General features: G+C 36.9%; 3 protein-coding genes across 4 annotated transcripts in view; all 3 read right to left on the bottom strand.

Moving 5' to 3' along the window:
- Positions 1–1,622: 1,622 nt before the first annotated feature.
- On the bottom strand, positions 1,623–4,534 carry LOC135685554 (TP53-regulated inhibitor of apoptosis 1). Its single transcript, XM_065201531.2, has 2 exons — positions 3,444–4,534; positions 1,623–1,959 (listed from the first exon to the last, which is right to left on the bottom strand). Exons 1-2 carry the CDS (start codon positions 3,600–3,602, stop codon positions 1,867–1,869), a joined length of 252 nt encoding a protein of 83 aa, XP_065057603.1. The 5' UTR covers positions 3,603–4,534; the 3' UTR covers positions 1,623–1,866.
- A 146-nt stretch (positions 4,535–4,680) lies between these two features.
- Positions 4,681–27,421, bottom strand: part of LOC135685726 (uncharacterized) — a 62,113-nt gene continuing 39,372 nt past the window's right edge. For both annotated transcript variants that reach the window (XM_065201772.2, XM_065201773.2), the window contains exons 16-33: positions 13,944–14,103; positions 12,879–13,060; positions 12,513–12,687; positions 12,130–12,311; positions 11,823–11,991; positions 11,340–11,521; positions 11,048–11,231; positions 10,572–10,762; positions 9,856–10,000; positions 9,479–9,660; positions 9,187–9,334; positions 8,547–8,873; positions 8,096–8,277; positions 7,747–7,891; positions 7,124–7,438; positions 6,828–7,010; positions 6,406–6,552; positions 4,681–5,990 (exon numbers count right to left, since the gene is read on the bottom strand). In XM_065201772.2, coding sequence (XP_065057844.2) covers positions 5,748–5,990; positions 6,406–6,552; positions 6,828–7,010; positions 7,124–7,438; positions 7,747–7,891; positions 8,096–8,277; positions 8,547–8,873; positions 9,187–9,334; positions 9,479–9,660; positions 9,856–10,000; positions 10,572–10,762; positions 11,048–11,231; positions 11,340–11,521; positions 11,823–11,991; positions 12,130–12,311; positions 12,513–12,687; positions 12,879–13,060; positions 13,944–14,103 — 3,442 coding nt within the window. In that variant the 3' untranslated portion in view covers positions 4,681–5,747. The remainder of the gene's footprint in view (positions 5,991–6,405; positions 6,553–6,827; positions 7,011–7,123; positions 7,439–7,746; positions 7,892–8,095; positions 8,278–8,546; positions 8,874–9,186; positions 9,335–9,478; positions 9,661–9,855; positions 10,001–10,571; positions 10,763–11,047; positions 11,232–11,339; positions 11,522–11,822; positions 11,992–12,129; positions 12,312–12,512; positions 12,688–12,878; positions 13,061–13,943; positions 14,104–27,421) is intronic.
- On the bottom strand, positions 14,035–27,375 carry LOC135685740 (uncharacterized). The gene is made up of 5 exons (XM_065201794.2): positions 25,170–27,375; positions 22,466–22,643; positions 18,259–18,412; positions 15,734–15,924; positions 14,035–15,274 (listed from the first exon to the last, which is right to left on the bottom strand). The coding sequence occupies exons 1-5, from the start codon at positions 25,264–25,266 to the stop codon at positions 15,217–15,219; spliced, it is 678 nt and encodes a 225-aa protein (XP_065057866.2). The 5' UTR covers positions 25,267–27,375; the 3' UTR covers positions 14,035–15,216.

Genomic DNA, 27,421 nt, shown 5'->3' on the forward strand with positions numbered 1-27,421 from the left:
GATAAATGTAAAGGCTGACAAGTAACATGGTGCTTTGATATGGTTGATGATTTTGATATGCTGTACTTCCAGGGGATCGTGCTTTGACGTTAATGTATTTGATTAGCCAGTAGGTTTGCTTTCAGTTGCCTCAAGCAACCAAGAGTTGAGGCCTCTCATATATCAACAGACATGTCGTTCCATATTTTTAGAGCAGAGTATTGAAAGCCCTTTTTCGCATGTTCTGTACATGAATTGAAGAAATCGAAGATAAATGGTCTCTGGATCTGAAGATCTTGGCAGTTTCTTGTTGCATAGCTTGATTGCGCAAATTCTCCCAAAGGCTTCCAGGACTCAGTTTATTCATTATCTTATACATCATAGCTAACCGATTGATTGGACGAGATAAGACTATTGACGTTCAGCCAATCACAGGACCAATTACCTTCTGGTTTAGCACTTTCGATTGTTGACTGGGCTCTTGTTTGTATTCTTTGGAAGGTTTCGAGTTTTCTTGTTGGAAGACCACCCCAAATTACATCTGCGTAGCGTAGTTGACTTTCAACAATAGTGTAATATACACTACATAGGTTCGGCTGCGGGAGGATATTTCCAGCTTCTTTTGTGAAGCAAGTCCCCTACAAATCTTATTTTTAACAGTTTTAATTGCTCGTCTCATATCAGATTGTCATCCACTACTACGCCTAATGACTTATTCAACTTTATCCCATTCGGTATATTCATAGTCTTTGTTTTTCCAAGGGTGACCTATAACCATGTACCCTTCTTTTGAGGGGTTGGGACTAAGATTGAGTTGCAGACTATATTATCCTTCAAAGGCACATGGCAGGATGGGAAGCTGGGAACAAACTCTTTAGGCCAAAAACTAGCTTTCACTGCCCAAGATGCATATCTGTACCTATTGATATAAGCAAGTGACGTATTTCCTCTAAAAAGCGCATTGTTGATGACTTTGAGGAGGCGCTTTCTCGATGGGAGCGCTTTTTCGATGGGGATCCTTTTTCGATGGGGATCCTTTTTCGCAGGCGCTTTCTAAATTTTGTGTCGTTTTTCTAAGTTGGTTTGTCATAAAAAATTAACAATGTTAAGTCCAACAAGGATACGTAAGCGAGCGGTTTGAATCATTTCTCCAGAAAGTTTCAAGCTATGACGATGGATGCTAGGTGAGCAAGCGTTCTAATTGATGAACTACAAGAACATGTACACATTTTGAATTTACATATAAAGATATTTCCATTTTCACAATTTAATGAAGTGACTGATTACGAGTAGTATATTCTTATGCAATTTTTATCAATCAACATTTTCCGAGAAAAGGGCGATTTCTTTTGGACGCGCTTCTTCAAAGGTTGGCGCTTTTCAAATTTTGGATGGTTTTAGGAGGAGATTTTTTAGGGGGTGCGGCTTTTTTGAGAGTGGATGCTTTTTCGAGGAAATAAGGTCAGTCTATTTCATCAAGCGTTGATATTAATGATTCTATTTTATGCTACATACTTTTCTTGAAAATTTGATCTCTCTTGTGAGAAAAATGATTTGTGAATTGCAAGAAAATATTTCATTCATGGGTGCATCAAATGACATAACTAAATATAGTACAAAATATTTAGACATAAAAAATCAACTAATTTATCAATAGTTGACTAAAATTGGGAACTGACATAGATAAAAATAAATTAAGATGCAAATGACTCATACATAAATTATTGTCATAGTAATTATCAAAGTCCTTTTTGTAGTGGTTCAGTTTTGTTTTTTATACATTTGCTCCCAATTCTGCTCCCAATTTCTAAAAATGGTTTGTCTCATTCCTAGAAATAGATATTTAAATGATTTTCAATGAATACCAATAAATCTATGGTTAAATCCTCAGTCTTTCCCAGGTGGCTGATTTTCTTCATCAGTTTCTAAAACTTGCTTCATCACTTCTTCTATATCAATGTTCTTCTCCTTCATTGCATTCTAAAAAGTAACAAACATCCATTCAATTAAACCATCAGCATCATATGCATCACTGTATAAATAAAAGTATGATAAGCTAAGCAGCACTGTGAGGAAATTTTGTGACATCACTTCCTCACATGAAGTTTGTTATTGTTTGGCAGGAAATTTCCATCAGGTATGCTAACATGAATATCAAATCTACTTATTTCTATGGTATGCTTACCTCGGTGATCCTACTACAAGAAACATTGACAACAGCTGACTATGAATCATTACTTAGGAGACGCATAACTGTTCAAGATCTACTTGAGTATTTTACAGAACTTGACATAGTTTATCAAGGCCCTATTCTTGTCTACAGAATAGGTCAACCAAGAATCAAGTAAAGTATCAAGTAAAATTTTTGGCAGTTCCCTTCCCTTTGGCATGTTTCATATTACAGGGAAAAAAGATGGTGATGATAAAATTATGTTTCTAGGTCTCTGCATTGCAAAACTCTCTATACCTTTATAGTTTGCCTCTATTACGAGTTCTTTTTCACCAAAATATCTAAAGTAAAAATATTTTGCTCAAATAGTAAATAATTGCTCAACTCTCAACTGACTATTTAGTCAGTTGAGAGTTGAGCAAACCAACCAGAGACATGTTTGGGGGGACATGCTATCACTATCGATTCTTCTATAATGTTTACTGCTCAGATTTAAAAGTTTGATGTAATTTTCTCATAGATAAGGGCAGCAATGTATAATATTTTCCAATAACTTATGTAATATCACCTAAAATACTAACTCTTGAATTCGACTACAGTCAAAAAAATGTGAGTCCCAACGCTTTCTATGTCCAAATGTATCAATCATCGCATTCATGTCACTTTTCAAAACTTCGTTTGAAAATTTTCTCTCGATGCTAAGTAGTGCCAATGTGAATCTCTAAGCCGGTCTTGGCCCATGATTGATCTGATATATATTTTCAGACGTCGAAGGCCACTGAATGATCTTTAAGCTGAGCAAGATGTTGCTGGAATCGTTGCTAGCAATGATGTTGTTTCATACAGGAATGGCAGTACTTGATGCAAACCTTTTTGAAACATCTTCTGGACAAGCATTGCTGCATTATTACCATACGATTCAGAAGCGCTTTGCTTCTTGTAATTTTCAAAAACCATCTTATCATTTTTAAGGCACTTTTGGTCGATTTGATAATGCAACGATGTTGACTCGTAGCTTTCAGTCTTTGGGTTATTTGAAGTCATTTCTGCCCGACTATTTGCGGAGAATTTTTGAAAATTTGCCCGACTGACATGGTTTTTCGAAAACTGTTGGCCCCCCCGGCCCGTACGCTTATGACCATAAATGTACCTGAAGCAGTAAAGAACTAAGATTGTGTGCACTTTGACGCTTATATTGTACATCTGCTTCCATTGTGTTCACCTCTGATCTGCTCGCAATCTAAAATGTTAAATCTTTTGCAAACTTTATCAAAATAAGTCAACGTCAACCCACCGTCACACACTCCTTGTACGTTTTGAAAAGCTCTTCGCATGGAACAGATTCTACCGAAGAATCAACATTGCCTTTTAAAAACTTTTCTGAGTACCATTTGTTGAAGCAATTGTCATATTCGTGTTTTAGAGGACCGCATTCTTTACCAATACTTTCCATCGTGATGGTTTACAAAGCCACATGAAAAATAGACTTTTGAACTAGCCTCCTTTTTTTAAATTTGTGAATGCGAGACTCCAACTTTTTTTTACAAATTCAAATTAAAATTAAACTCATCGTATTTTGTTCTGATGTAATTTGACAAGAAGTAGAGGATTTTGTTAACATATAAGTGGAAGGTAGAATTTGCTTCAAAAATTTACATTACAATAAAGCCTTTTTTGATTTTGGTTCGGTGTTTTTGGGACTTAAAGATGATATTTTTTTAACAGTTTGCGTGCTTAGCTTTTATTGCCAATACTTTTTAAACATATCTTATTTCCAGGTAAGCTTATTTCAATACAAGCATTTGATTATGAATTTTCTATAATACGTGATCATAAATTTTCTTTGTAACATCGAATGATAGCCTCTTGGCAGAAAGCTATATCGAAACATTTTTGAGTGTCAAAATTTCGTGATCAACAGCGTCAAGTGTCTTGTGAATCACACAGAGTGTTTGTAACCATCTCAGTATTTGGACAACGCATAACGGTTTCTCTATGGGTAAAAAAGAAACACTTACATGTCAAAATGGGAACAAAATATTTCCAAAATAAAGAACATGATGGTGAGACTTTATTGTAGTCATGCCAACTTAATTGTATGTTACACATTTGTATGTTTGAAGACCTGAGGGTTAGGAGGTTTCAATGCAGATTGTAGACCTCGATTTCCATGTGTAACGAAGATTGGTCCCCAGGAAAGATTTAACGTATATACTGAAAAAAACCAAAAACCTTTCTTTCCTGTTTGGATGCAAGTATGAAGTTGGACAAAGTTCCGAAAATTCGCAAGAGAAAAGCTTGGGATACTGTGAATTGACCAGTACCTAACATAAGGATGATCCGCTGCAGACTCATACGTCGATATGCAAATTGCAATGTCGCATGGTCTTTTTCTCTGAAACTGCTGGAATTGTTTAGTCATAGTCCCTACTCTTGATCGAATCGTTCTTGATTGAAATAGTCAATGCCATGAATCAAGAATAGGACTGAGGTAGGAAGGTTTTAAAAAGTAGAGAACAAGAGACAACCAATGATGAAAAATATGCTTTTTAAAATACTGCTTCAAAAACACATACGTCAGTGAAACAAATAAAAATTTTGAACTGTTAAAATATTTGTTAATTCTAGTCTACACTCAAATTCTACATTGGTCGAGAACTCTGGTTAACAGTAGCCATATGGCCATTACTATCTAACTAGAACTAACACACCCGATAAAATGAATGCAGTATGTTGAGATGCATCAGTCAAGTTAGGTTCTGAATGTTACTACTCATGCAAATTTAAGAATGTATATATGTTGCAATAAAACTTTAGATTTTAGGTCAACTACGAAAAAATCACGAAAAAACGGATTACTTCGTGTTGCTCTCGTGTTGCTCTCGTAGGCGTAGGGGCTCGGGGCTCCATTTCAGGTTCCATTCGGAGTATTTTGTCTCAAAGAAGGAATGATATTCGGGCAAGATCGATACTAAGCCCCTCTTACCGCTAAGCATCCGCTATGCTAATAAGCATATACCAATTAACATTCTATTCACATGAATATCCAACATAAGTCTGCAATTGTATTAAAAAATGTTACGTAATTTTTTATGATCGTGGCTAACCTACAGTAACTGTCTAACTTCAACCCATGGCTATAAATAAAACAAGGATTAATTCAACAAGGTACTAATCAAGCTCCTTTCGCAGCTTTGATTATATCGTGAAGAAGGAGGGGTCAGTGCAGTGCAAATGCTGCTCTGATTTAAAATAAAATGACTGAAAATCTCAACAAACCGTTTGACAATAAACTAGAAAGCCAAAAACTGAGGAGAGGAAAGCCTAGTCAATTAAATTTTCGTGGGTTTGCAGCATAAGTGCCATTATTCGCCAATAGTCAAACAATCCGATAGTATAATATCGATAGATCTCTTTTTAAGAGAATTTTCAATATTAAGAAACCAACTCCCAAGTAAGGCCTTAATTTAAAGACGTGTCGCGCGAAAAAGTTATTACCCAGTAACGGCGTATGCTAAGTTACACCTTATATTTTTTAATTTTTGGCCTGAAACCAATTATCTTTCTCACAGCTTTAAAAAAAATTCAAATACCATTATTAATTATAATACCCATATTTTAAAAACCATCTTCGGTAACACCACCAACAACACGGCCTCTTTTTCATGTCCTTTTTACGTCCCAAGTCCGTAGTGACCTCGTTCCAGTCTTTATTCAGCTTCATAAGGTCTGTTTGTATATTATCGTGCGAAGGGCCGTCGATATCATCCAGCAGCTCTTTGCTCAGACTGTTTATTTTCTTTAGCGTGTTGTGTTTTAAAGTCTCTTCGGTGCACTTTTTCTGTTAAGTACAAAGAAGAATAAGTATTGAGCCTAAAATTGTACTAAACAAAAAGCATATATTTGCAAATACAAAATGAGATGATAATTCCTTTCACAGAATAGGACAAGATACAAAAGATATGACATATGTTCCTTTCTCACTAAAATTCTACAAAACAAACATTTTAGCGGAATGGTTGTTCTCGAAAGTGGGTTACTTCAAAATGAACTGCTGATCACCTGTTCGCCAAGGACCACGGAAGAGGGTGTTGGAATTTGGGGGCTACGGGGGCTTCAGCCTCCCCAAAAATATTAAAACTATTAACTCCACAATACGTTTTAGCCTCCTCTATCTGTATGCCCCGCGGTCCTTGCAGTTCGCTTTAAACTTAAGCGGCAACATAAAAAATACAAACGTTGCAAAACCAAATTACCTCGACTTTTGGTTTGAGATCTTCAATGACGTCATCGGGAATATCAGGAGTATAAAACTTCAAAATGGATCTCGCATCATCTAACCACAACCGTACTTCATTTATTCCATCTTCCAGATTTTGAAGCTTTTCTTTTGCAAAATTTAACTAAAACAGTTAAAACTTCGATTAATACCCTCAAATCGTCACAATTTTAAACGTAGTTACATCTGGAAAATATTGCTTGATTGGAGAAATGTTTCAAAAAAGCAATTACATATTTGATTTTAAACATGTAAATTAGAATGTGTGATTGTATAAAAGTGGAGCAAACATATTTGTAAATGATAAAAGCATTTAAATGATCCACGCACACACTGAGCTTGTTGCAGTTATAACAAATTGATGATATAGCACACAGAACTTTAGAAATTCTGCCTCACCTTGCTTATAGCCTCGATCACCTGACGAACAGTGTTGTTCCAGCAATCATGAATGTCTGCAACTTGAGACTTGATACTATTCGTCATCGCCGTCTCTTCACCAATGAAGTCGATAACATCGTCTGCTGCCTTGTGCATATTTTGCACATCATCTTTTCGATTTTCCATACCAGATAGCATTTCCTAGTAAAAACCAACAACTTCAATATTTAGAAACTCCAACATGCGTTAAAGCATAGATTCAAAATTGCATACTTCCAAAGAAATGGAACATCGATAATTTACATCATTCTCACCTTTAAAACGGCCAATCTTTCTGCAACGGCCTCTTCGTCCTCCAAGTTTATTGGCTCCCAGTTTTTGATTTGCCTTTCTTTGTCTCTCAAATAGTCAAGGAGGTCAACCTCGACTTGGCGGAAATGTTCCCAGGCCTCTTGTGCAGCATGTAAAACCTTTTTCCTGTGCACAACCCATTCTGACAAGTGCTGCCAGTCAAGATCTGCCTCTGCTAGTTTTGCCAAGGTATCGGTATCGAGGCACATAGTAGCCAGGCTGTCATCGTGGTGGATGTCTTGTGCCAGCCTCTTCCCTTTGAGCTGGTCTTCTACGACCTGCCATATTAAAACAAATATATTGTCTCATGAATCATTAGCAAAAGAAACTGCCGTTATTTTTTACTATTATAATAGGTTTGACTTTTAATTCACCGAATAGAATTGTTGGCTAAACAACAACTTTTGTAAAATTATAACGAAGTTTGGCGTGATGTTCATTTGCCCTTGCCTATTTGCATCGCTTTCGAGCATACGTAAGGCAGCATTGGAAGAGCATGAGGAAATGCGAAAGATAAATTTAAATTTTACTCATGTCTGACATAAAGGAATGCAAGGGAAAAAGGGAAAAATTAAACTGTACTCACACTCATCTCTGTCATTTGTTTTTTGATCGCCATACTATCAGGTCCAACTTGATCATCACTCTCCCTTCGTTTTTGCATCATATCCAACCATTCTCTCAGTTCTAACAATTTCTCCTTTACGGCCGAAGAGAAAGCTTGTTTTAAACTGAAAAAGACGAATATGATTCAAATCAAAGAAGAAAAGGAAGTTGAAATTATATACAATGAGCTAATAAAATAACAAAAAATTCTATATAAAGCACAGAATAATACCTTGTAAATACTAAAAAAATATTTCATATCTAACTATTAACCAAGTACATGAAAGAGATGTAACACTTTAAGATAGTTGAACTGCAAAGCAGCTTACTTGTTGTTTTCGATTTTGAGTGACGTCAAGACCTCAGACAAATGGTCTACGAAGTTCCTGCTTCGCTCTTGCAACTCTATCTTGTCTTGCTCTGATACTGCACTGGATTCAATGAGCTCGGTAACTTGCAAGGTGACTTCTTCTCCTTCTTTTTGTATATCATCAAGTTCTTGCAACGAAGCCTTAAAGAAACAAAGTTTATCAATTGACGACAGAGAGAAAAGAAAAGAAAGTAATAAAGATTAATGTAAAAACGTACACAAAAACTGGAAATGACGCCCCCCCCCCCTTAGTGCGCATAGTTTTATCTAAACTAGAAATGCAAATTGAAAATTCAAATTGAGAATGCATATTGTTTGACAAACGGCTAAATACAACACTATCCTTCTTTTGTGCAATAGTTGACTGACAATTTTTTGAAATTGTACAATTTAAATAGGAATCAAATTACCTCATTTTCCCGCATATACTCCAAAGCATTTGGAATCATTATGGTCGTTGAGGAATTGTCTGTCAGTCCTTCTTCGATGTTTCCCAACAATTTATCCAGTTCTCCTACACGTCTCTTGAAGGTGTAAACCATTAGGCCGTAGATCCGAGACCTCTTCTCTCTAGCCAATCGCTGAACATGGTCAATAAACAGCTTTCTAGTTTCTATTTCCTTTGTTATGTCCTCAGGTTCGCCCGTTTCCAGCACCATACAGTTGTCGGCCACCTGTCCCAAATGCTCGATGTCTTTCAAACTCACATCGCAAGCAATCAAGCGATTCAAAATGTCCTAAAGGAGAGCATTGATTTCAGTATCTAGGTGAATTGCCTTCTCCAACACAGCATAATAAATGTATACTCCTTTGCAAATTGAGAAAGTATTTAAAAAGTATGAAATGGTTAACATTTTTATCGGCTCGCACAAAAAGAAAACAAATTACTCAACATCGATGGTTTGATGCCGTTAAATCAAAATGGCTAGAGAGATATAGTAGCATTCTAGAAGAAGCTCAAAACAATTGCTCATGACATAACTCTGACAGGTTGTTCACCAGGTCAAGTTCCAATCAGTAAATCAATAAAACGTTTCGAAGAGACAATACCTCAAGGGTTGCGTGTCGCTCAACCAAGTCAACTGTCTCTAAGTTGTCGGGGATGGCCAAGTCGTCACATTTCTGCTCTAAGCTGGAAGTCGTATCATGCAAAGCAACAAGTGATTCTGTCAGAACGTCGATGACCTTCTCGTGCAATCTGAAAATGAAAATATTACACTATAGAACCTGATAATTAAAAAGAATAGATTTCTCCAATGAACAAAATAACGAATTCCTCTTCAAATGATGCAACAAAGAATCGAAAAAGGAGCCACCTTAAGATGCATCCCAAAAGACTCACGTTAATTTTCTCTTGTCTGCTTTCGTTGAAACGGACACAATGCGTGAATGGAGCATCTCATTTGTTTCACGAACTTCAAATTTGGCGGTGTTCGGGAGCTCTTCTGATGTTTGAAGGTCATTTGCGTACTTATCAAATCTTGCAATGTTGGCTCTCGTTTGACCGATCATCATAAACAGTTCCTGTACGAAATAAATCAAACGTTACGAGAATTGACATACAGTTTCAACTTTAAACAAGAATCGATGATTAATTGTAGCCTCATTAAATGGTAGAAATTATACAGCAGGCTACCGTTTCAAAAGACATTAATCAAAAGCAGATGAAATTAATAGACTAATCATAAGGTAGAATAGAATATTCAGAAAGCCACATACTGAGAGCTCTTCGGCATCTTTAGCAAGTGTATCGAAACCGTCAGAGATTGGATTTAGGCCGTTGATCACGTTTTCAATGTTATCAATTTGATCGATGCAAACTGACAACAACTGGCCTTGCATTTCAGATAGAATGCCTAAAACCCTGTGAAAAAGATCAATAGATTTTAAATAATAAGTGTCTTAAAGCATTACGTAAGTGGCAAACCTATCGACAAACAGCACCAAAACATAAAAAATTCCACCAAAACATAAAAAATTCCACAAAACTATGTACAGAACGCCTAAACATTGATGCAGCTTGACTGCGTCTACAAGCACTGACTTCGTCTCATACCTTTTGCTTGGCAACTATCCAGCCAAAATTTATGTCCTGCTCAAATAACAAATCGAGGTAAGACAAAACAATACACCACACCTTCAGACCCTAATCGTGAGTTTACTTACAAGCAACTGAAGAACAAACATAAAGATTACTGGACAAAAAATTTTGCTTTAACTTAAAGAACCTGAGAATAATTTTACTTGTTAATTCTTTGCCTATTGATAGGACTGCATTAATAGTGACAAAATGCTTTAAAAGTTCCGCACACCAGCTGAAATCGGATAATTTGTCTATTAATTTCTATATTGATAAGTGATTGGTGCTTTTAAATCTTGCTAAACACGGAAAAATTACATGCATTTGATCAAATGGAAATTGACGGATGACTTACAATTTCGTTTTCTCGACAACATTTTTGTTCAAAACTTGCCATTTGTACTGAATGCTAACCATCAACTCAAGAACACGAGAGAACTCCTCTGGAAGGTCTTTTTCTACATTTTTGTTCTCTTTCAAGGTTGCGCCTTCTTTAATAAGTGCCTCCAGAATGCTGGTTCGCGAATCTGAGTTCGCTTTTATATCCTGCATGTACAAAAAGTCTTTTAATAACATTGAAAAGAAAACAGTGCAATTTGAAAAAATAAATAATTTCAACAAACAAAGACGAATTATGGCAGTTTATAAATCCTTTCTTAACAATATTCAATTTTTTTACATTCAGAGCTGTAGAAATCCCTGAAAACAATGCCAAAACATGATTCATTCAAGATTTCGATTTTGACGCCTATGACAGACTCCAATGACAGCTTCAAACAATCTTCTTTAGTGCCTCTTTGTTAAAGCAAACAAACATGAATATTTACGTACCCGTATTCCTTGCTCCTCAGAAAGAACTTTTTCGAGGGGAGGCTCTTCATCTCCGAATTGCAAATAGCTATCCAGATCCTTCAATTCACTGTCGATCCACAGGTCAAACGTCTCACATTTGCTCAGCCAGGTGGTCACTTGCTCGTGTTGTTGCTGTTGCATATTTTTCAGTTCCTCTTCAATCCTAGACACACAATTTTAATTGTTAGAAAACGGCATCTCCTTTCCAAAAGAATGGATTAAATATGCCTAAAACCAAAGAGATGTAGCAAATATATATAGAACAACTCACTCTCTGAGCCTTTCATGGGCGCTATGTTCCTTTTTACCATAAAGGTCTTTCAGTGATTTCATTGCTGTTTTTATACCCTGCGTTCTGAGCTTTCCCAATTGTCCATTCGCCAGCAAATCGTCTCCTTCTGTTAAAACCCCATCTACTTTAGGTTTCACATCCCTGATCTCCCCAAGCAGGTCCTAAAACAAACAGATGACAACATTAAAGACGAGCAATTGCTAAAGCCTCCAGTAATCATTCAAAAAAAAGTCGAAGACGAGGATGTGACACACAAGTTATAGAGCATTTGGCATGACGAGAGAATTTTGAAGACCTATTTAAAAACTATTTTTAAGCTATAGAGTACTGACAAAACATCATTCGGTAAAGCTGCTAAGCAAATGGGCAGGACTCATTCTTCGCAAAATCATTAATTACAGCAAGGTGTAAAGACATTATAATTAAAGGTTCTTCTTTCTTACACATTAGAATTAAACGCACCTCTTCTGCCTTCATGTAATCTTTTGCACCGTCTACAGTGTCGATACTCTCTTCGCTCTCCGTTTTGCCAAGGTCAAGTATGATACTTTCAACTTCTTTACAATGATGTACCCATTGGTCAAAAATCTCTGTTTCGATTCTTGTCAAATGATCAAGGAAACTTGTCAAGCTGGAATCGCAGAATAATAAGTTAAAACTAGCACGAGTTTCGATTTCTTTAAAAGTCTCACTGGCAAGAAGAAATTAATTTTCGATACAGCCAACAACGAGATAGAATTACTTTCAAAAATTGAAATCAAGTATTAACCTTTCCTGTTGTCCAACCAACTTTGCATTCAATTTTGTTTTCCTCTTTTTTAACGACTTCAAATCGCCTTTCACCTTCAATTTGTTCTCACTAAGTCGTAATTTCTGGCCCGCAAGATTTTCTCCCACATCAAGTAAATCGTTGACTGTCTTCTCTTCTGTCGCCAGTCGGTAAACCAACTCCTTCAAAAACCAAAATAATCGGTTGAAATTACACAAGCTGTTAAAAAATGTTCATCAAAGCCAAAATCATGTTCAAAGCAAAAAGTGAATGAATTTTTCTGGTGAGAATATCGTCAAAGCCAAAAAACTAGCTTGTATTACTTATAACAAGTACCAAAGATGCATTGCTAATATTCTAGGATTGGTTTAATTCACAATTACCTGATGTTCAGAAACTTGACTTTCCAGACCAGTTATATCGTCGCATGCATGGTCAAATGGTTCTGCCTCGCTTTCAGCACTAGTGAGCCATGATTCAATCTTATTCTCTGTCTCATTCCATTCTGCCATGAACTCTTTCTCTTGTACTTGTCTTAACATGACCTTCTCCCGAATACTGTGGCAGAAATAAATCACATATAAAATTAATTCACGCATAGATTTTGCAGCATAGAAATGTTGGTAAATAGCCATTTGAGAAGATTTCAGAGGCACTCTAAATAATTTGCAGAAGAAGAAAATAGAATGTAAAAGGAATACGCAAAATGAATAAGGTAAAATGGAAAGGACAGAGAAAATGAAAGATACCTCAACTGAACAGCTGTGCACTTTTCTCGCAGCAATTCCCAAGTCGATTCCAAAGACCTAATGTCGCTACGAATCGATGGAGCAGCATCACTGCTGACTTCCTCCTCCTTGACTATCTTGCTGCCTGCTTTCACGACGCTGTTGATCTTGTCTTGATAATTGCTTATTTCAGCATGTAACGACTGAAAATGATCAATATGTATCAACTACAACCATTGAGCCATTTACCGATAAACTTTATACACCTGGCAATTATTACAGATCCACACAAACTAGGCGATCAAGACAATCAATTCCAATTATTTCGGTTCTCGGTCAGCAAAAGGTTCTCAGGCACAGAGAGAATTGCCTGAAAACAGTTAAACTTTAATAATTTCACAAAATACATTGGTAGCTAATTTCCCTATAATGCTCCCTTGACCTCGGGCCAATGAAGAAAACACAGACCTCAAATGGATTAAGCAGAAAAGGGGAAGGTCAACATTTTGATAAAAGTTTGGGCATACAGGTCACCATATGTATTACCCAAGATCAATAAAGAAACAACAGATAAACACGTAATTTTTCAAACATTAAAGTTTCCTGTTAATACCAAAGATAGGCTTTGTGATCAAACAATGGTCGCGTGTCTAGTGGTTCACAAATAGGAAACTGGCACGTGCGCCACGAGTAAGGATTATTGAAGTATAAAAGCGGATCAAATATTGCCAACGGCTTCGCTTTTTGCAAAACTCGCTGATGTTGTTTCACAGAAATCAGCTGATTTTCACTTTATCACACCATTCCTTACTGTAATCACTTTTAGCATTGCGGTCAGGAATCGAAATAACATGATCATTGAATATTAGTCAGTATTTGTCAAAACTTAGTTCTTATTTGCCAGTTACGTAAATCCATCTTATCTGAAAATATTTTCCGGAATTCATCACACTAAAATCAAGTATTTGAAATCAAATACATTTGAAATCAAAGAAAATCATTTTCATTCAGCTATGGATTTTTTATTCATTTATGCCATGCACAAAAATTGGACTATCAAAATAAATTAATGTGTTGGGTAATTACCTCCATTTTTGATGCGGCTTCCTCCAACATAACCAAACTACTTTCAAGATCGTCAATTTTATCAAGATCATGTTCTGCTTCTTTTATCCAGACCATGACTGCAGCTACTTCGCTTTTCCAATTGTCCAATGTTCCTCTGCTTCTAATTTGCCCGTCAATGCTACGATGGAATGAAGCAAAATCGTTTCTCAATTGAATTTAAGCAATGTCTGATCTGTTCAAATTTCGCGCGCGTGCCACGCATTGTTAACCGCTATTGTTGTGAATAATCAACAATGGGATTTATTTTTTCAACAAACAAAGGGCTTGCGATTTCAGGTGAAACAGCGACACCTGCCCTTCTCTTTCTGTTGCCCTGCCATGTTTGCTCGCCAATGAGTCAATGACAATCAAGCGGGCCCCTGGGGGCTTTTGTTGTGGGGCCGGCCGCATTCGAAACGTGTTCGTTGTTATGATATTCTCAAAGAATTGGTGGCAAGCAATTGGGCCAGCTAGCTAATAGACTGTTTGTAATCTCAATTTGAATACAAACACAGCCCAAGGACTATTAGCAATAACGCTCAATCTTAATCAAACAACTTGTATCACGTATTACAATAAATTGTTAGAAAAGTATTAAGATAACTAGAAGTAATGAGATTAAATCAATAAAAATCAGCATTAGAGGTTTTGGTCTTTCAAAATGACATAGCGAAAAACCAAATAAAAACATCTGCTAAAAATCAATTCCGTTAAGAATCAAACGTTTCTCGTTTTTAAAACAAACATAAAAAACCTGCAGGGTTCAAAGAAAGAACTTTACAGAAAGCAGAAAATGGTTAAGAAAGTTTAAAATCAATAAGCCAGCCATGCCTGTCAGCCAACCAGCCCGCCAATGCGCAAAAACTCTGAAGGAAAAACAGGAAGAAGTTACTTACCTCTTCTGAAAATATGAAGGCATAAATATATCATTGTGAGAGATTGCGGGGTAGAGGAAATTCCTTGACGATTAACAAAGCTATCAAAAAACTAAATAGAAAACATTTTGAGAATCATATAAAATCGTGGTAACAGTGATGGGTGCGAGAGATGATTGAAAATAGATCTAAAGGTTGTGAAACATTATCATTCAGTTCAATAGCTTTTTCTGGGTGGGGGTGGAGGGGGGGGGGCTAGGGGTAGATACTTTTTAGAGCTGTTGAATCATTGAAGAACTAACCTCTTCTATGGCGACAAAATCGACCTTCACGATGGACGTGCTGGGAACAGTGCATCTATCTACATGTCGACTGGTCTAACTAACAAATCTACCTGCCAAGCGTACATGACTAAACATGAAGACTTTTACGAATCTAAAACAGTGAAAAAAATTCACAAAAGGTGCTGTTTGTCGTGATCAGAAATAAAAGTCAAATTGTACAAAAGATCAAAAGAAATCTAAAAAGTACTTAAACAAGGTGATTGAATATTCGAAGAGTATTTTCAGACAAATGAGGTCAACAAACGAACGCAAATGAATCTAACACTTTCCAGTTAATTTTTGTATTCTGAAAAAGAAACGACATTTCGGAAAGTTTGATGTCTGTAGTAATGTCAAAAATTTTGAACATTTATTTAGTTAGTAAGAATATGATTACGCACTATCAGATTTTATGGAAACCATTTTCGGCCTTTCACAACCCGCTTTTTCATTATTGCATGTAGCTTTAAATCCTTTTTCAGAAGCTGGGCTTCGGCCATCATCTTTAAAAACAAAGAAACAAAGCCCAATTTTGAAGCTCATCAAAATTAACCATATGCTTCAAAAGTACCTCGTGATTTGCGTTGAAAATCTCAAACTTTTTATTTCTTTCCATCTCTCCGTCAAGCTATCCACGTCGTTTTTTATCAATTTCTTGGCATCTGTATCTATAAATGCATCCTCCATCAAAAGGTCTGCAAAATCTAGAGTATTTTGCACTGTGTCTTCCCAACGACTAAATTCTTCATCGATGTCTTCAATCTAATAAACAAATGGAAGTTGTAACTACCAAGACACTTCGCTTAAAAAGTGAGTTAATCGAGTAAATCGTTAGCTTTTCAAATGCCCCCAATCGTGTTTAATACGAAAACAGTTATCTAAGATTATCAAGAATATGATTTTTGGTTATTACATTGTTACTGGTTTGAACGATAAATTGTTAAGTCATTTTGCAGCACAACAAAATGCATAATCATGTTTGGCCTTTGCTAAAGGTGGCCAATAAAACATTCAAAGATAGACAAATAAATGAATTACAAAGCCAAGTTCAATAGCATGTAGCGGGAGCATTGAGTGGCCCTTCAAATTCACTGGGCACTTTCGTAGTATTAATTTTGAAGAATGGGTTGATAAAAGAGTGGGTAGACAGGGTAATTTGTTTCACTGTTAACAATCTGAGACGCCCTAAACAGAAATCAAAGTCCATTAAAAGATCAAAGTTGGCTACAAAGCGGAGGGTTCGTTTTTGTGGCAACTGGCAAACAAATCCTCAACACCAAGAAGCCGCATAGAATGGTCAGAAAGCTACTTTTTTCTGTTTTTATTTCTTTTACAAGAAGATTTTTGCTTTTACCAAATCCTTTTGGGAACTTCTTGGGCTCCTAAGACTCGGAGTTGCACTAGCCCCGACACTGGTTTGGGACAGAAAGTTTTGCTTTTCTTGGATGTGGCACGGATTCTCAAATGACATCAAACAGTCCCTGAATATTACCGTTTTTATAACGTATTAAAAGAGTGGAGAGGTGATGAATGTATCTGCCCATGATGTAGTGCAGGTTGTGTTCTTTAATTGATCTTCGTTACTTTTGATAATTTTTTAAGAAATAAATTGCTATTACTTGTAATAAATTGTTAACTGTCCTGTAAACACGTATTATAAATATTATAACTAAATATACAGTTTTATCTATGGTTAATTTTATCATAAAAATTAGCAATTTATAATGACTTTTTCTGTTCACTTTTATTTAAGAAGGTATCAATCAGCTGAAATTTAGCTACTTCTTACACGTTCACTGTAAGGAAATTGAAATTAAATGAACTAGTCCGTTAATACGCCGCTGGTCTACCTACATAATGCTAAATTTGTACATTCTGTTTTCTCCTTTTTGTGACACATGGGTTCGTAAATAAATGTGTACATAGCATAAAATAGCAAAGTACAGATGTACCAAAAGTCGCCGGTTTTATAAATAAGTGTCAATCTTTTTAATTTCTGAGTAGATTTTGGTGAAGCGGTAGCAAACGTATAGAATATGAAAGCAATTTATTGTACATTGTTTCTGTTGTTATCAGATATACAAAGCTTTTGCAGAACGATAGCACGGGTCTTCTAGAGAAAGGTTCTATTATTATCATTCGCTTCCTTTCATCTTAATAACACAAACTCGGTTTAACAAAGCTAAACTAGCAACGCAACATTAACAGTCCCAATGGGCGTAAAAACACATGTGCCCCTCCTTTTAGGAAGCGAAACAAAAGAAGCGGCAAATATACATTGTTATCTCGCCTTTTAACTAAAAAGGCCTGATTTACTGTTTAACAACATTGCAGCCTCGTCTTTATGCCATTTTTTGACTGGTTTGATATGGAGACTCCCAGTTTATGAAGAGAGGCTTGAAAAGTCTTTGACGTTAATGAAATACTAGTGAATGTAAATTAATTAAAAAGTGAATGTAAACAGCGAGTGGTTAAGCTTACATTGCTTACAACTTGTTGCAAATAAAAGACCATTTTCAACTAACAAGGCCAGTTGTCTACCTATTTCATTCACAGAATGGCCTGGGTAACTTCAAAAATCAGGTGTCTTTTTGCACACAAAGAAAAACAGCTTACAATTAATAGGTTCTTGGACATTTTTACCTATTGATTCAATTAAGGGTTTCCCAAAAATGCATTCTCTTCTGACATAAAGACATAAAACTTGATTTGGTTTTGAACAATAATGTATTTTACCAAAATAAGATATCATTTTATCTTTATCTTATAAAGTTGAGTGTTATCTTGTTGAGTGTTAGAAAGTTATCTTGCTGAGGGTTCTCCCATTTTTAAATTTTGTAGTTACAAATTTACTGTATTTTTTTGCATGTTTGGGCAAACTGCCTTAAAAGGATGCTCGGTTTTGGCGTTAAAGTTAAAAGTTTAAGTAGATTTGATCGGCCTATTTTTCATTTTTTGTCGATGAATTCCTTTTTACGATTCCTTGTGGTGTTTATGGGTGCCAGTGATAGTTAGCAAAAGAGCGTGCTGCAAAATGGACCCAAAAATTGCTAAATGAACTCAAGCAATGTTGTGAAGGTGACTTCATGCACAGACCTCTTCATTTGTTCGCCCCTTTGAGCCTTGATTGATGAATAACTGCATGCTCTGATTGGCTAGTTCTAAGCAAGTTAAGCTATACCCAAACTTGCTCATCCACTCTTCAAGTATCCTCGACTGCCGATACTCTCTCTGTTGAACTGAACTGGCACTGCAAGAAATCGATCAAGCCTGTTAACAAGGAGCAAGCAAATTGGAAGATGGAGACGCGGGTGAAGAAGGAAAGAGCTGGCAAGTTTGTGCAGTTGAAATTGACTTGGAGGAAGATAGATGCTGAAGGAGGTTTTAAAACGTTACAGAAACATACAATGGATGAAAAAAAACGTTGATTAAGGTCTACGTTGGTAAAACGGCAAATTGCACTTGACACATGTTAACCCTCTGTCGTTATAAGATTGACACTGGCAAACTTAAAAATTGGTTGTCTGTTCCTGAGACATGACATCAATCTACCTTGGACAAAAAACGATCTCTCAGCAGAAGACTGACTCATATGGGCTAATGGATTAATTTGGGCGGATTTCAAAACATTTCGAAATAGCACCTGTACAGCCCGTGCTGAGTTTGAGTGCCCAGGCGAAATTTGTTCTTGTTACATTTGCCAACGTTTCAATGATGGAAATTTAGGCTTTTTTGGGGGGAGGGGACTCAGGCCCACGATAGGTTTTTTTGGGGGGAAGGGGTCTCAGGCCCACGACCTTCCCGATAAGATAATATCTTGTTGTGCTCTCGGCAAGTTAAACGTTTGTCAATTATCCAACGTTTCTTACGCTTTATTAATTTCATTGTTACATGGAATTTATTGCATTGAGAGCCCCCTAAACCCTGGAGCCCTAAGGCAATTTGTCCCCTGCCCCGTCCCTATACATCCCGGCCCCCTCTGGATGGCCCTCAAGACTCCCGATACCCTATTTTCCCGCCTCTCAGATGAGAAATTGAGGATACAAGCCTTAATCGGTATTTCCCAGAGTCCTTAAGTGATGACGTCACAATAATATATTTAAGAAATTTTCAATTCGGATCTCATAACCTGAAAGACTATCATGAAATACCTCTAAATGTGCAAAATCAGATATAAGTTTCAAATTTTGTTTAGATACGACAGCAAAAGAGTACAAGCTCTTTCCAATCAAACCTATGTAGTTTGTCAAACCAAGATACAGTAATCCATTAGCAAACTTCAAATCTTCGACTGGCTAATTAAAAAATTCTTAGAATTCCAGGCGAAAAAATTTCCTCTTTCAAATTTTCTTTCGAAAATCGAATGACGCAGGCAATTTTATGTTTCTCCACGTCTTTTGAAAGCTGAAATTTTGGTTCCCTGTTTGGCACGACATTCCACCCCCTGACAGTTCAAGACACAGTTTCCTTTCCTCTAGCATATAAACCTGCTACCACTCTCCCCCCCCCCCCCCACACACACACACACACATACACAGAACACAGGGATTTACACGAGAACTGTCATTTACAATAAATCTGCTGAATGAATTCATCGTACAATGAAAAGAAAGGCAGAGCCTTTGCTGTAAACATCTGACAATGAAAATCAATTCAACTAACGATATGCAAGAATACACCTTTTCGATATCCGCGCGATTAATTTGCATGAAGAGACTGGGGTGAGAGATTGGGGTGAAAAATTGTCACGGGCCTTTGTTTACGTATAGATACGGCGTTTACTAGCAACTAATCACAGCACGAATTTACATCAAATGTATTCGAAATTTTGTGGATTTGATTCCTAAACATCTTCCGTAGTCATTGTTCTCGAAAATAACTTTTTTAAAAGCTTCTGTCAGATGTCGTGCTCTCAGAGGCTACGCAGGGTTAGGCCGGTTTCAAATATGGTCAATGGAAATTGCGCCATCATTTCTAGAAACTGCCTGCAAAGACTTGGAGAAAACAGATTGACGACATTCATGAAGTATTTGCAAAGATTGCATATTTGGGATGCATGTTTAAGAGCGAAATTCCGGATACTTTTGATGCCAATTCGGGCAATATTTATTCGCCAGTAAACGCCGTACCTATGTGTAAACATAGGCCTGTGGCAACTTTTGTACCCAATTTCTCGCCCCAGTCTCTTTATGCAAATTAAGCGCGCGGCTATCGAAAAGGTGTATACATTGATATTGGTAATCCAACGGAAAAGGCCTTTACGGAAAAGGCATTTAGTGCTACCTCTATAGGCATTCATCTACTCTATCTTTGCACAAAACAAGACTACTATTAGAATTATAACAAAAAATGATAAAACATGGTACTTTGGTACCGATAAAACGTTTAATCTAAAAGGCCAGTCTAAAACTTCCCATTCTGTTGTTTAGGTTTTGCTTGGTTGAGAAGGGGTGTACCTTAACCTGTTTGAAGGTAGGGGACGTGCAATGTTTTAGGGGTACCTTTCTTGAAAAATGCGGAATTATCGGTATCAGGTTTTGAAATATGTGCAGAACAAAGGGTACCATTTTCAAAGAATGTTACAAAATTATTAGGAGGAAGATTGAGCATTAGCAAAATGAATGTCCAGTTAGAAATAAAAGTTTGAAATATGTGTTATATTGAGATTTTTGGCAAGGAACATTCAAAATTTGTTTGATGATTTTATTGTGCTTTAAAATGTTATATGCTTTGGGGAATTATGGGTATAGTTTTCATCATGACTGCGGAATTATGGTTCACATTTTTCAGACATGTACGGAATTATGGGTCAAAACTTTTCAACCAAAATGACACGTCCCCTTTCAAAATAAGGCTTAGTTAATCCCCCCTAACCCCGTGAGCTGTTGGCTGTTGTGTCGTATCATGCTGCATTGTGTTAATTATTATTATTATTATTATTAATACTTTGATTTAAAGTTGGCTTTTCGAAATAGCTAAAAATAAAAGGTAATTAAGGCCAACTATTTACAAAAGGTGCATACAAAGAAAATACATAATAATTACAAAAATCCTAAACCATATATAAAAGTTTTGCAAATCCTACAGTTGCAATGTTTGCATTTTGCTTTCTTAAGATGTTTTTTAAAAACAGTCAAATAGACTGAAGTTTTCACTTCTATAGGTAATTTTGCCCACACTCTTTGACCAATGAACCTTACGGTGTCTGTACCATAGAATGTGGTTCTCACTTTTGGTAAGTTTGAATTGCTCGAGCTTCTTAGTTGATACGGCATTGCCTTTTCCTCAAAAATTTCCATCATAAACGAGGGATTCAAGTGATTCCTTGTTTTGTAAATTTCAACCATGAGCAACTGTAGGTTTTTCTGATGTATAAATACCGAAATATCATTTTCTAACAATTTCTCGTAAGGAGAAGTGTTGTCTTTGTATGCGATTCGAAGGGCCTTTTCCTGTATCCTGTTTATCTTGTTATTAATATTTTTGTCATGGAACATCCAGATTAATGGGCAGTAGCTGAATTGTGACATTATAAAAGTGTTCATCATCAGTTTATAAAAGTGTTCATCATCACTGCTAAAAGTACAATTGCAATGACTTGTGGGCTCTGGCAGACATTCTTTATGGCATTAAATTGAAGTTATGATTGATCAAAGGGTTTCCATCTTCGTTACCTTCTCTATTGGTATGGCATCTTCTTTCTTATAAATTCTTATGAGTTTGCTAAAGTTTACCTCATTTTTAAAAGCTTTAAGATTACTTCCATTGAAGCTTCTACTAGTTAACTTGGATTAGTGTTGCGTATTGCATTAGTGTTTGACATGCTCTACTAGAGTCCGTTAAAAGGGGCCCCATCTCAGTTTTCCCTTAAGGCCCAAGATGCCTCCATTACGCCACTCACCTTATTCTACAGTAATTTCCTACATTTGAGAGTGTTGCCGAAAGAAATAGCATTATTGCACATAAGTTCATAACAAATGCCCCAATGTTTTAATTGCCTTCATTTTGTTCCTAACCGCACTAATGTTTTATCTCACTATTCCATTCGCATAATAACAGTGCCATTTTCACAAGGGCACAGTGCTACCCCCGCTGCCCCCGCTGCCCCCGTGCTTCCGGCGCCCCTGACAACAATACGCAGGTAATCAATCATATAAGAATTAAAAATATACGAAAATATTCTCTAAAGCGACGCCTAATAAGAGTTAACTGTAACAAATGAAAGCCAAAGGGTTCTGATTGCAAAGATATAGTTGCCAAGAAACTTGAATAAAAGAAATAGAGAGCTGATAAGTGAACATACTAGCTTGAGCTGCTTGCCAGTGAGTCAACACTTTTGTTAGAAGCCTGAGACTCCGTCCTTTCCAGTGTCGTTGGTGTGCCTGGGGAGGAGCCATCTACTGAACCATTGGCAGAGGCGGACCTTGATTTCTTGCCTTTTCTTGAAAAGGCCTTTTTTACTTTCTTCATTTTCAACGACCCTGAAAAGACGAACAAGATGCTAAGGCTCACGAATGCTTCGACTTTAGGCGTGTTAGGCTGCGCTTTGTAAAACAGGAATCATTTTTGTGGTTTACGTTAAGAATGTACATTCATTGTGTCGAGAAGAATGCAATCACTCACTGGAACTTCAATTTATCCGCCTTGGAAATCCACAATATTTCGAAACTATGCTATTCATTTAAAAGCTCGACAGGGGACCGATGTTTCTAAACCAAGAGCTGGTTTGAAAGGGCTTTTAACAGGGCTGTTGAAAAAATATTTTTATTAATGGGGCAAGGGGGGATCTGGGAAAGAACAAATTATTCTTTCATCCTATTTAAGGCTTTGTTATAGAAATAGTAAATCATTAGTGCGAAATTGTTTGAGGTGCAGGCCCCAGCCAGCTTTCCCGCTGCTGATGGTCCAGCTCAATCGACAAAACTGATTTGATATTGTAAACAATATTTTTTCGGTGCATAATACTTATAATTAAAACCCTCTGTTTAACAATTGGGCGTAACAAAAATTTTGTCTTTTGTAAAGAAGATTCGTGTCTTTTATAGACAGTATAACTATATTATTGTTCTTATTCAATATTTAATATCGATATAATTTTAATTAATTCCTTCACTTTGAAATATCGAAAAATTTGATACGGCTTCCTGAAAAGCAGTCTCTTGAACTGATGGGGGTTGAATATCTTCGATTGGCCACCACAGCAGACACACCTCAAAATACTGACCGATCAGATATCACAGAACTGTTAACAAACTCAACAAAAAAAGAATCGCTTAGTCGCCACCCACCAAAAAATTTCCGTTGTAGAATCTCGTTTACACAGCAAAGCAAATTTTTTCGAATAAAGGGGTGTTAAAGACGACTATTAGATCCCTACATCTTTGCAGGCCCCAGGCTGGAGAGTATGGCAAGTGTACACCCAAGATATTGTTTCTATACGTCCCTGCACACCAAGTAAAGGGTGTGGCAATTTGAGATCTGGGTGTCATGAGTGTGTTCCATTGCTTAGGGAAGATAAAGAATTAAGCTTCCTCAAAATCGACGTAATTTTGCACGCTCACTCGTTCACGGAAACATCGTGGCTTTCTTTCTCATCTCTTCTCATTTGAATTTGATGTCTGGTGGGGCGCATAATGAATGGTTTTGTTTACGTCCCCTTTATCTAAAGGCTACATTCATGTTTGTTTTTAGCACAATCTACCGAACCAGCTTATCTTAGGGCCTGTGTACATGATCCCGTTTTTTTATTTGGGACGTTTTTTTATTTGCATTTACATGAGAAGCACTGCCGGGACGGGATGAAATTTGGCGCCTTTTTGAAAACACATTTCGTGCTATTTTTGAAAAATTAGCGCATTCAGATTTCAAAATGGCTGCTCACAGCTTGTTGGTCAAGAAGGACAAAGTCATTGCCATGATATTGATGCAGTTATCGTTTCTGACAATCAAAATTTGTAACATAAACTTGCTGAATGTGATTGAAAAGTTATATGAAAATTTTGTTGTCTACCCTCCAGCTCTGAATGTGCTTTTGAAGAAGAACCTCTAAAAACTGAAAATGCGCCTTAAAATTTCTCGTAAACTCCTTAGAAAGCGTTGGGTGACATGGTTCTCATGTTAAAGGCATGCGCATTGACATTAACTTCATCCCGGCAAGGCGGGCTATCCCGCTTGTTTCTGTTTACATGAAGAAAATCATCCCGGCCAGACGGGATATCCCGCCTTGCCGAGACCGGATGAAAACATGCCGGCAAGACGGGACGGGATTAAAACTCGCATGTAAACGCAAAGTGACAATTGTGTGTGCTTCTATAGGCAGCTGTGGTATCTTGGCAAAGCGAGATATCCCGGCAAATCGGGATCATGTAAACAGGCCTTTAAACCGGAAACCGGCAAGGAGGGCGGATGAGCTACGACCCCAGGGGTCAACGGCTTTGGGCAGAAGAGCTCCTGTAAAGAGGGATGGGGTCCCTTTAAAAACACTGTAGAGGTGGTTCTGGGTGCCCATCTCTACTATTAGGCCCTTAGTTTTATTTATGACCATGACAACAAACCAAAACTCAGATTTTGGGATAGGTGAAGGGTCACGGTAGCCAACCTTCTGATAGAAGATGGTACCTGATGATGATGAAACCGGAAAGTTCATATAACTTTAAATTGATTTCAATGCGTGTTGCGATCATTGAAATTTTTAGGCGATAATCTGTCTAAAACTACAGCAAAATTCTCGAATTAGGCAGGTTGAAAGTTCCAGATCTTTTCAGAGACTCTGAAATAAAATAAAAGTTGTTCCTAAAAGGAATCGCGCGAAAGCCTACAAAAATAGGTTGATAACAATAGATTCTTGTTTGTTTACAATCTAATTAAGATGTTTACCTTTGCATATATTCCTTATTCAATATCTATATTTATTATCCATAGTCAGTGAATAGAGTTAACAAGTCAAGGATTAAAAGGTATTTTGATGCTGATGGAAAAAGCTGAAAAGAAATTGTTTCTTTTGATACCTGATTTAACATTGTCAGATTCGTTGAAAGAGCTGAACACTTCGTGTCTTTCAAAAACAAATTCCAAAGCTGGGTTTTTATTGTGATTATGATCCATTTTGATGATATTCACAAGAAAATAAGTCACAAAGCTGGATGGCAATGCGAATGTGAGCAGATTCTTCCATCACATGGACTAGCATCACAGTATTTAACACGCAATCACCAGAGCGAAACGAATTAATGATGCTGGGAGTTGCGACCTCGTTCGTACCTTTGTTATAGATAGCCTTGATAACAGGGGAAACAAAGAGAAATAAGCTGATTGAGAGTGGTGGGAATGCAGCCGAATCTCAGATGCATCTTTAAATACATTTAATGACGACATTAAAAATCTAGAAAGTACAGCGTGATAAATCCGTCATTGTATTCTAATAGGGTTAACAATAAGAGGAAACCAGTTTCGCAGATGTTTACACGGGGTCGATCCCGGATTGGACAGCACGGCTTTCTAGGCCCTTTTGAAAGGAATTGTCATGCGTATTGCTTATGCCATCAACAACACAAAGAAAATACCGCTAAATTTATAGGAAGGCCGAGAAAAACAAATTGTGTATTTTGAGTGAAGAAAAGGGCCCCGTTTCTTAATATCACGATGGAGTAAAAATATTATAGGTTGGAGCCTGTTTGCTAAATTGATCAATAAACTCGTGAAACTTCCCCCGTCTTGTTTTGTATTTTCCATCTTGTGGGCGAAAAGAATAGCAAGATCGGACCAAATGTCGAAGTACTGTGCTCAAAGTACATCAATCTGGAGAATTTATCAGCCTCGTTTCATATCCGTGCCAAGTTTTTTATAAATCGTTCATAGAAAAGATGCTGGGATCTCAAAAAATTTGTTTTTTCAAATGCAACAATCAATTAGGAAGAGCCCGAAAGTTAATGGGTAACACTGGCTCATCAAAGCGTCTGAAGAAATGGTAATTTAAATACGTTGCTTTTTCGATTGGCTAAATTGAGGCAAACTGTTTTTTCATTTGCTAATGAAAATTAGCAGGGGAATAAACCACACATTCGGATAAAAAGCTAACCCATGCCTAAACTAAACATTTTCTAATCACGACCCCTTGTCATAAAGAACACAGATTCGGCCCAGATCGAGCTCACCTCTAAGGATGGGTCAAATTAAGCCAAAGTTAAACCCGGGTAAAGTCGATCCCAATGATGATTACATTTCACTTGGGTCAAGTCTGGGATAATCTGTGCTGTGTGAATAGCTGTAGTCGTATAGATAAAAAATGTAGGCTGCAGTAGGCTAATGAGGGGGGGGGTTAGGAGAAGAAGAATACAGCCACTAGCAAGAAGTCGTCATTTCCTAGGGCACTGAAACTAAAGAACGGCGGGTGTGCAGTTGATAATCAGTTCAGCTAATAAACCTGAAACTTCATAAGGCATCCTTTCTCCACAGGGGTGTAAGGCAAGGGGGCTGAGGGAGACTGAGCCCCCCTTGTTGTTAATGCTGAAAACTAGCCAATTTCTACTTTGGCTATCATTTTTCGCAGCGTTTTGCGCACGAACCCCTACCCCTTGTTATTTTGATAGCACTACACCCCTGCTTTTCCGTATTCGACAAAATCGACCATACCTTCAAATAATGATAGATCATTTCAATGAGACAAAATGGAAAATCTGATACTAAATTCTAACCACTTTAAATACCTCAAGGACTCTATGAAGTAAGCTACCAAAAATTATTAGACTAAACACCACTGGCGAAATGCTTTATAGAGATTCATTGGTACATTTGCATCACCTTGATTGCATTTGAAAGAATTGGCCTGAGCATCAGGTTTGCAGAATAAAATTTAGTTGTAGGTGGTTGGTAGCTCGAAAGGCAAAATACTACCAAGTCTCTTTATTAGCTACTCCTATCCTCTTCGTACGCTTTCTGATAACCGTTCTAATGTTAAAAAGCAGGGCTATCAAAATATATTCTGCAAGAAAATGCATTTCCAAAGACAGTTGTCAAGTGCATCTGGGCAAATGAAACTCATGGCTATGGAAGTATAAATATAAACAGTTCTGTTCATTACATTATCAATTAGGAAATTTGTTTGGCATAACAGCATAACATAACCTAGGGGTATCCTCAATGTACTTCATAATTAATTCTACTGGGAGGAAATAAAAGGCCCCTACTACTGTAATGGCTGAATGTTTTATATTACCAAAGACTGAGAATCAGAAGACGGTATTTGAGTAGAAAATTGCAG

The sequence above is a fragment of the Rhopilema esculentum genome, chromosome 15 (assembly GCF_057945365.1).
Source record: "Rhopilema esculentum isolate cy_ngs chromosome 15, ASM5794536v1, whole genome shotgun sequence".
NCBI lineage: Eukaryota > Metazoa > Cnidaria > Scyphozoa > Rhizostomeae > Rhizostomatidae > Rhopilema > Rhopilema esculentum.

Excerpts from the sequence above, each read along its gene's own strand:
- LOC135685554 (XM_065201531.2), bottom strand. The coding sequence starts at position 3,602 with ATGGAAAGTATTGGTAAAGAATGCGGTCCTCTAAAACACGAATATGAC. Across the intron at positions 1,960-3,443 it reads CGTACAAGGAGTGTGTGACG|AATGCAATGAAGGAGAAGAA; the intron begins GTGGGTTGACGT and ends GTTACTTTTTAG.
- LOC135685740 (XM_065201794.2), bottom strand. The coding sequence starts at position 25,266 with ATGGATCATAATCACAATAAAAACCCAGCTTTGGAATTTGTTTTTGAA. Across the intron at positions 22,644-25,169 it reads ATCTGACAATGTTAAATCAG|GGTCGTTGAAAATGAAGAAA; the intron begins GTATCAAAAGAA and ends TCGTCTTTTCAG. Across the intron at positions 15,275-15,733 it reads TTTTCAACGCAAATCACGAG|ATTCGTAAAAGTCTTCATGT; the intron begins GTACTTTTGAAG and ends TCACTGTTTTAG.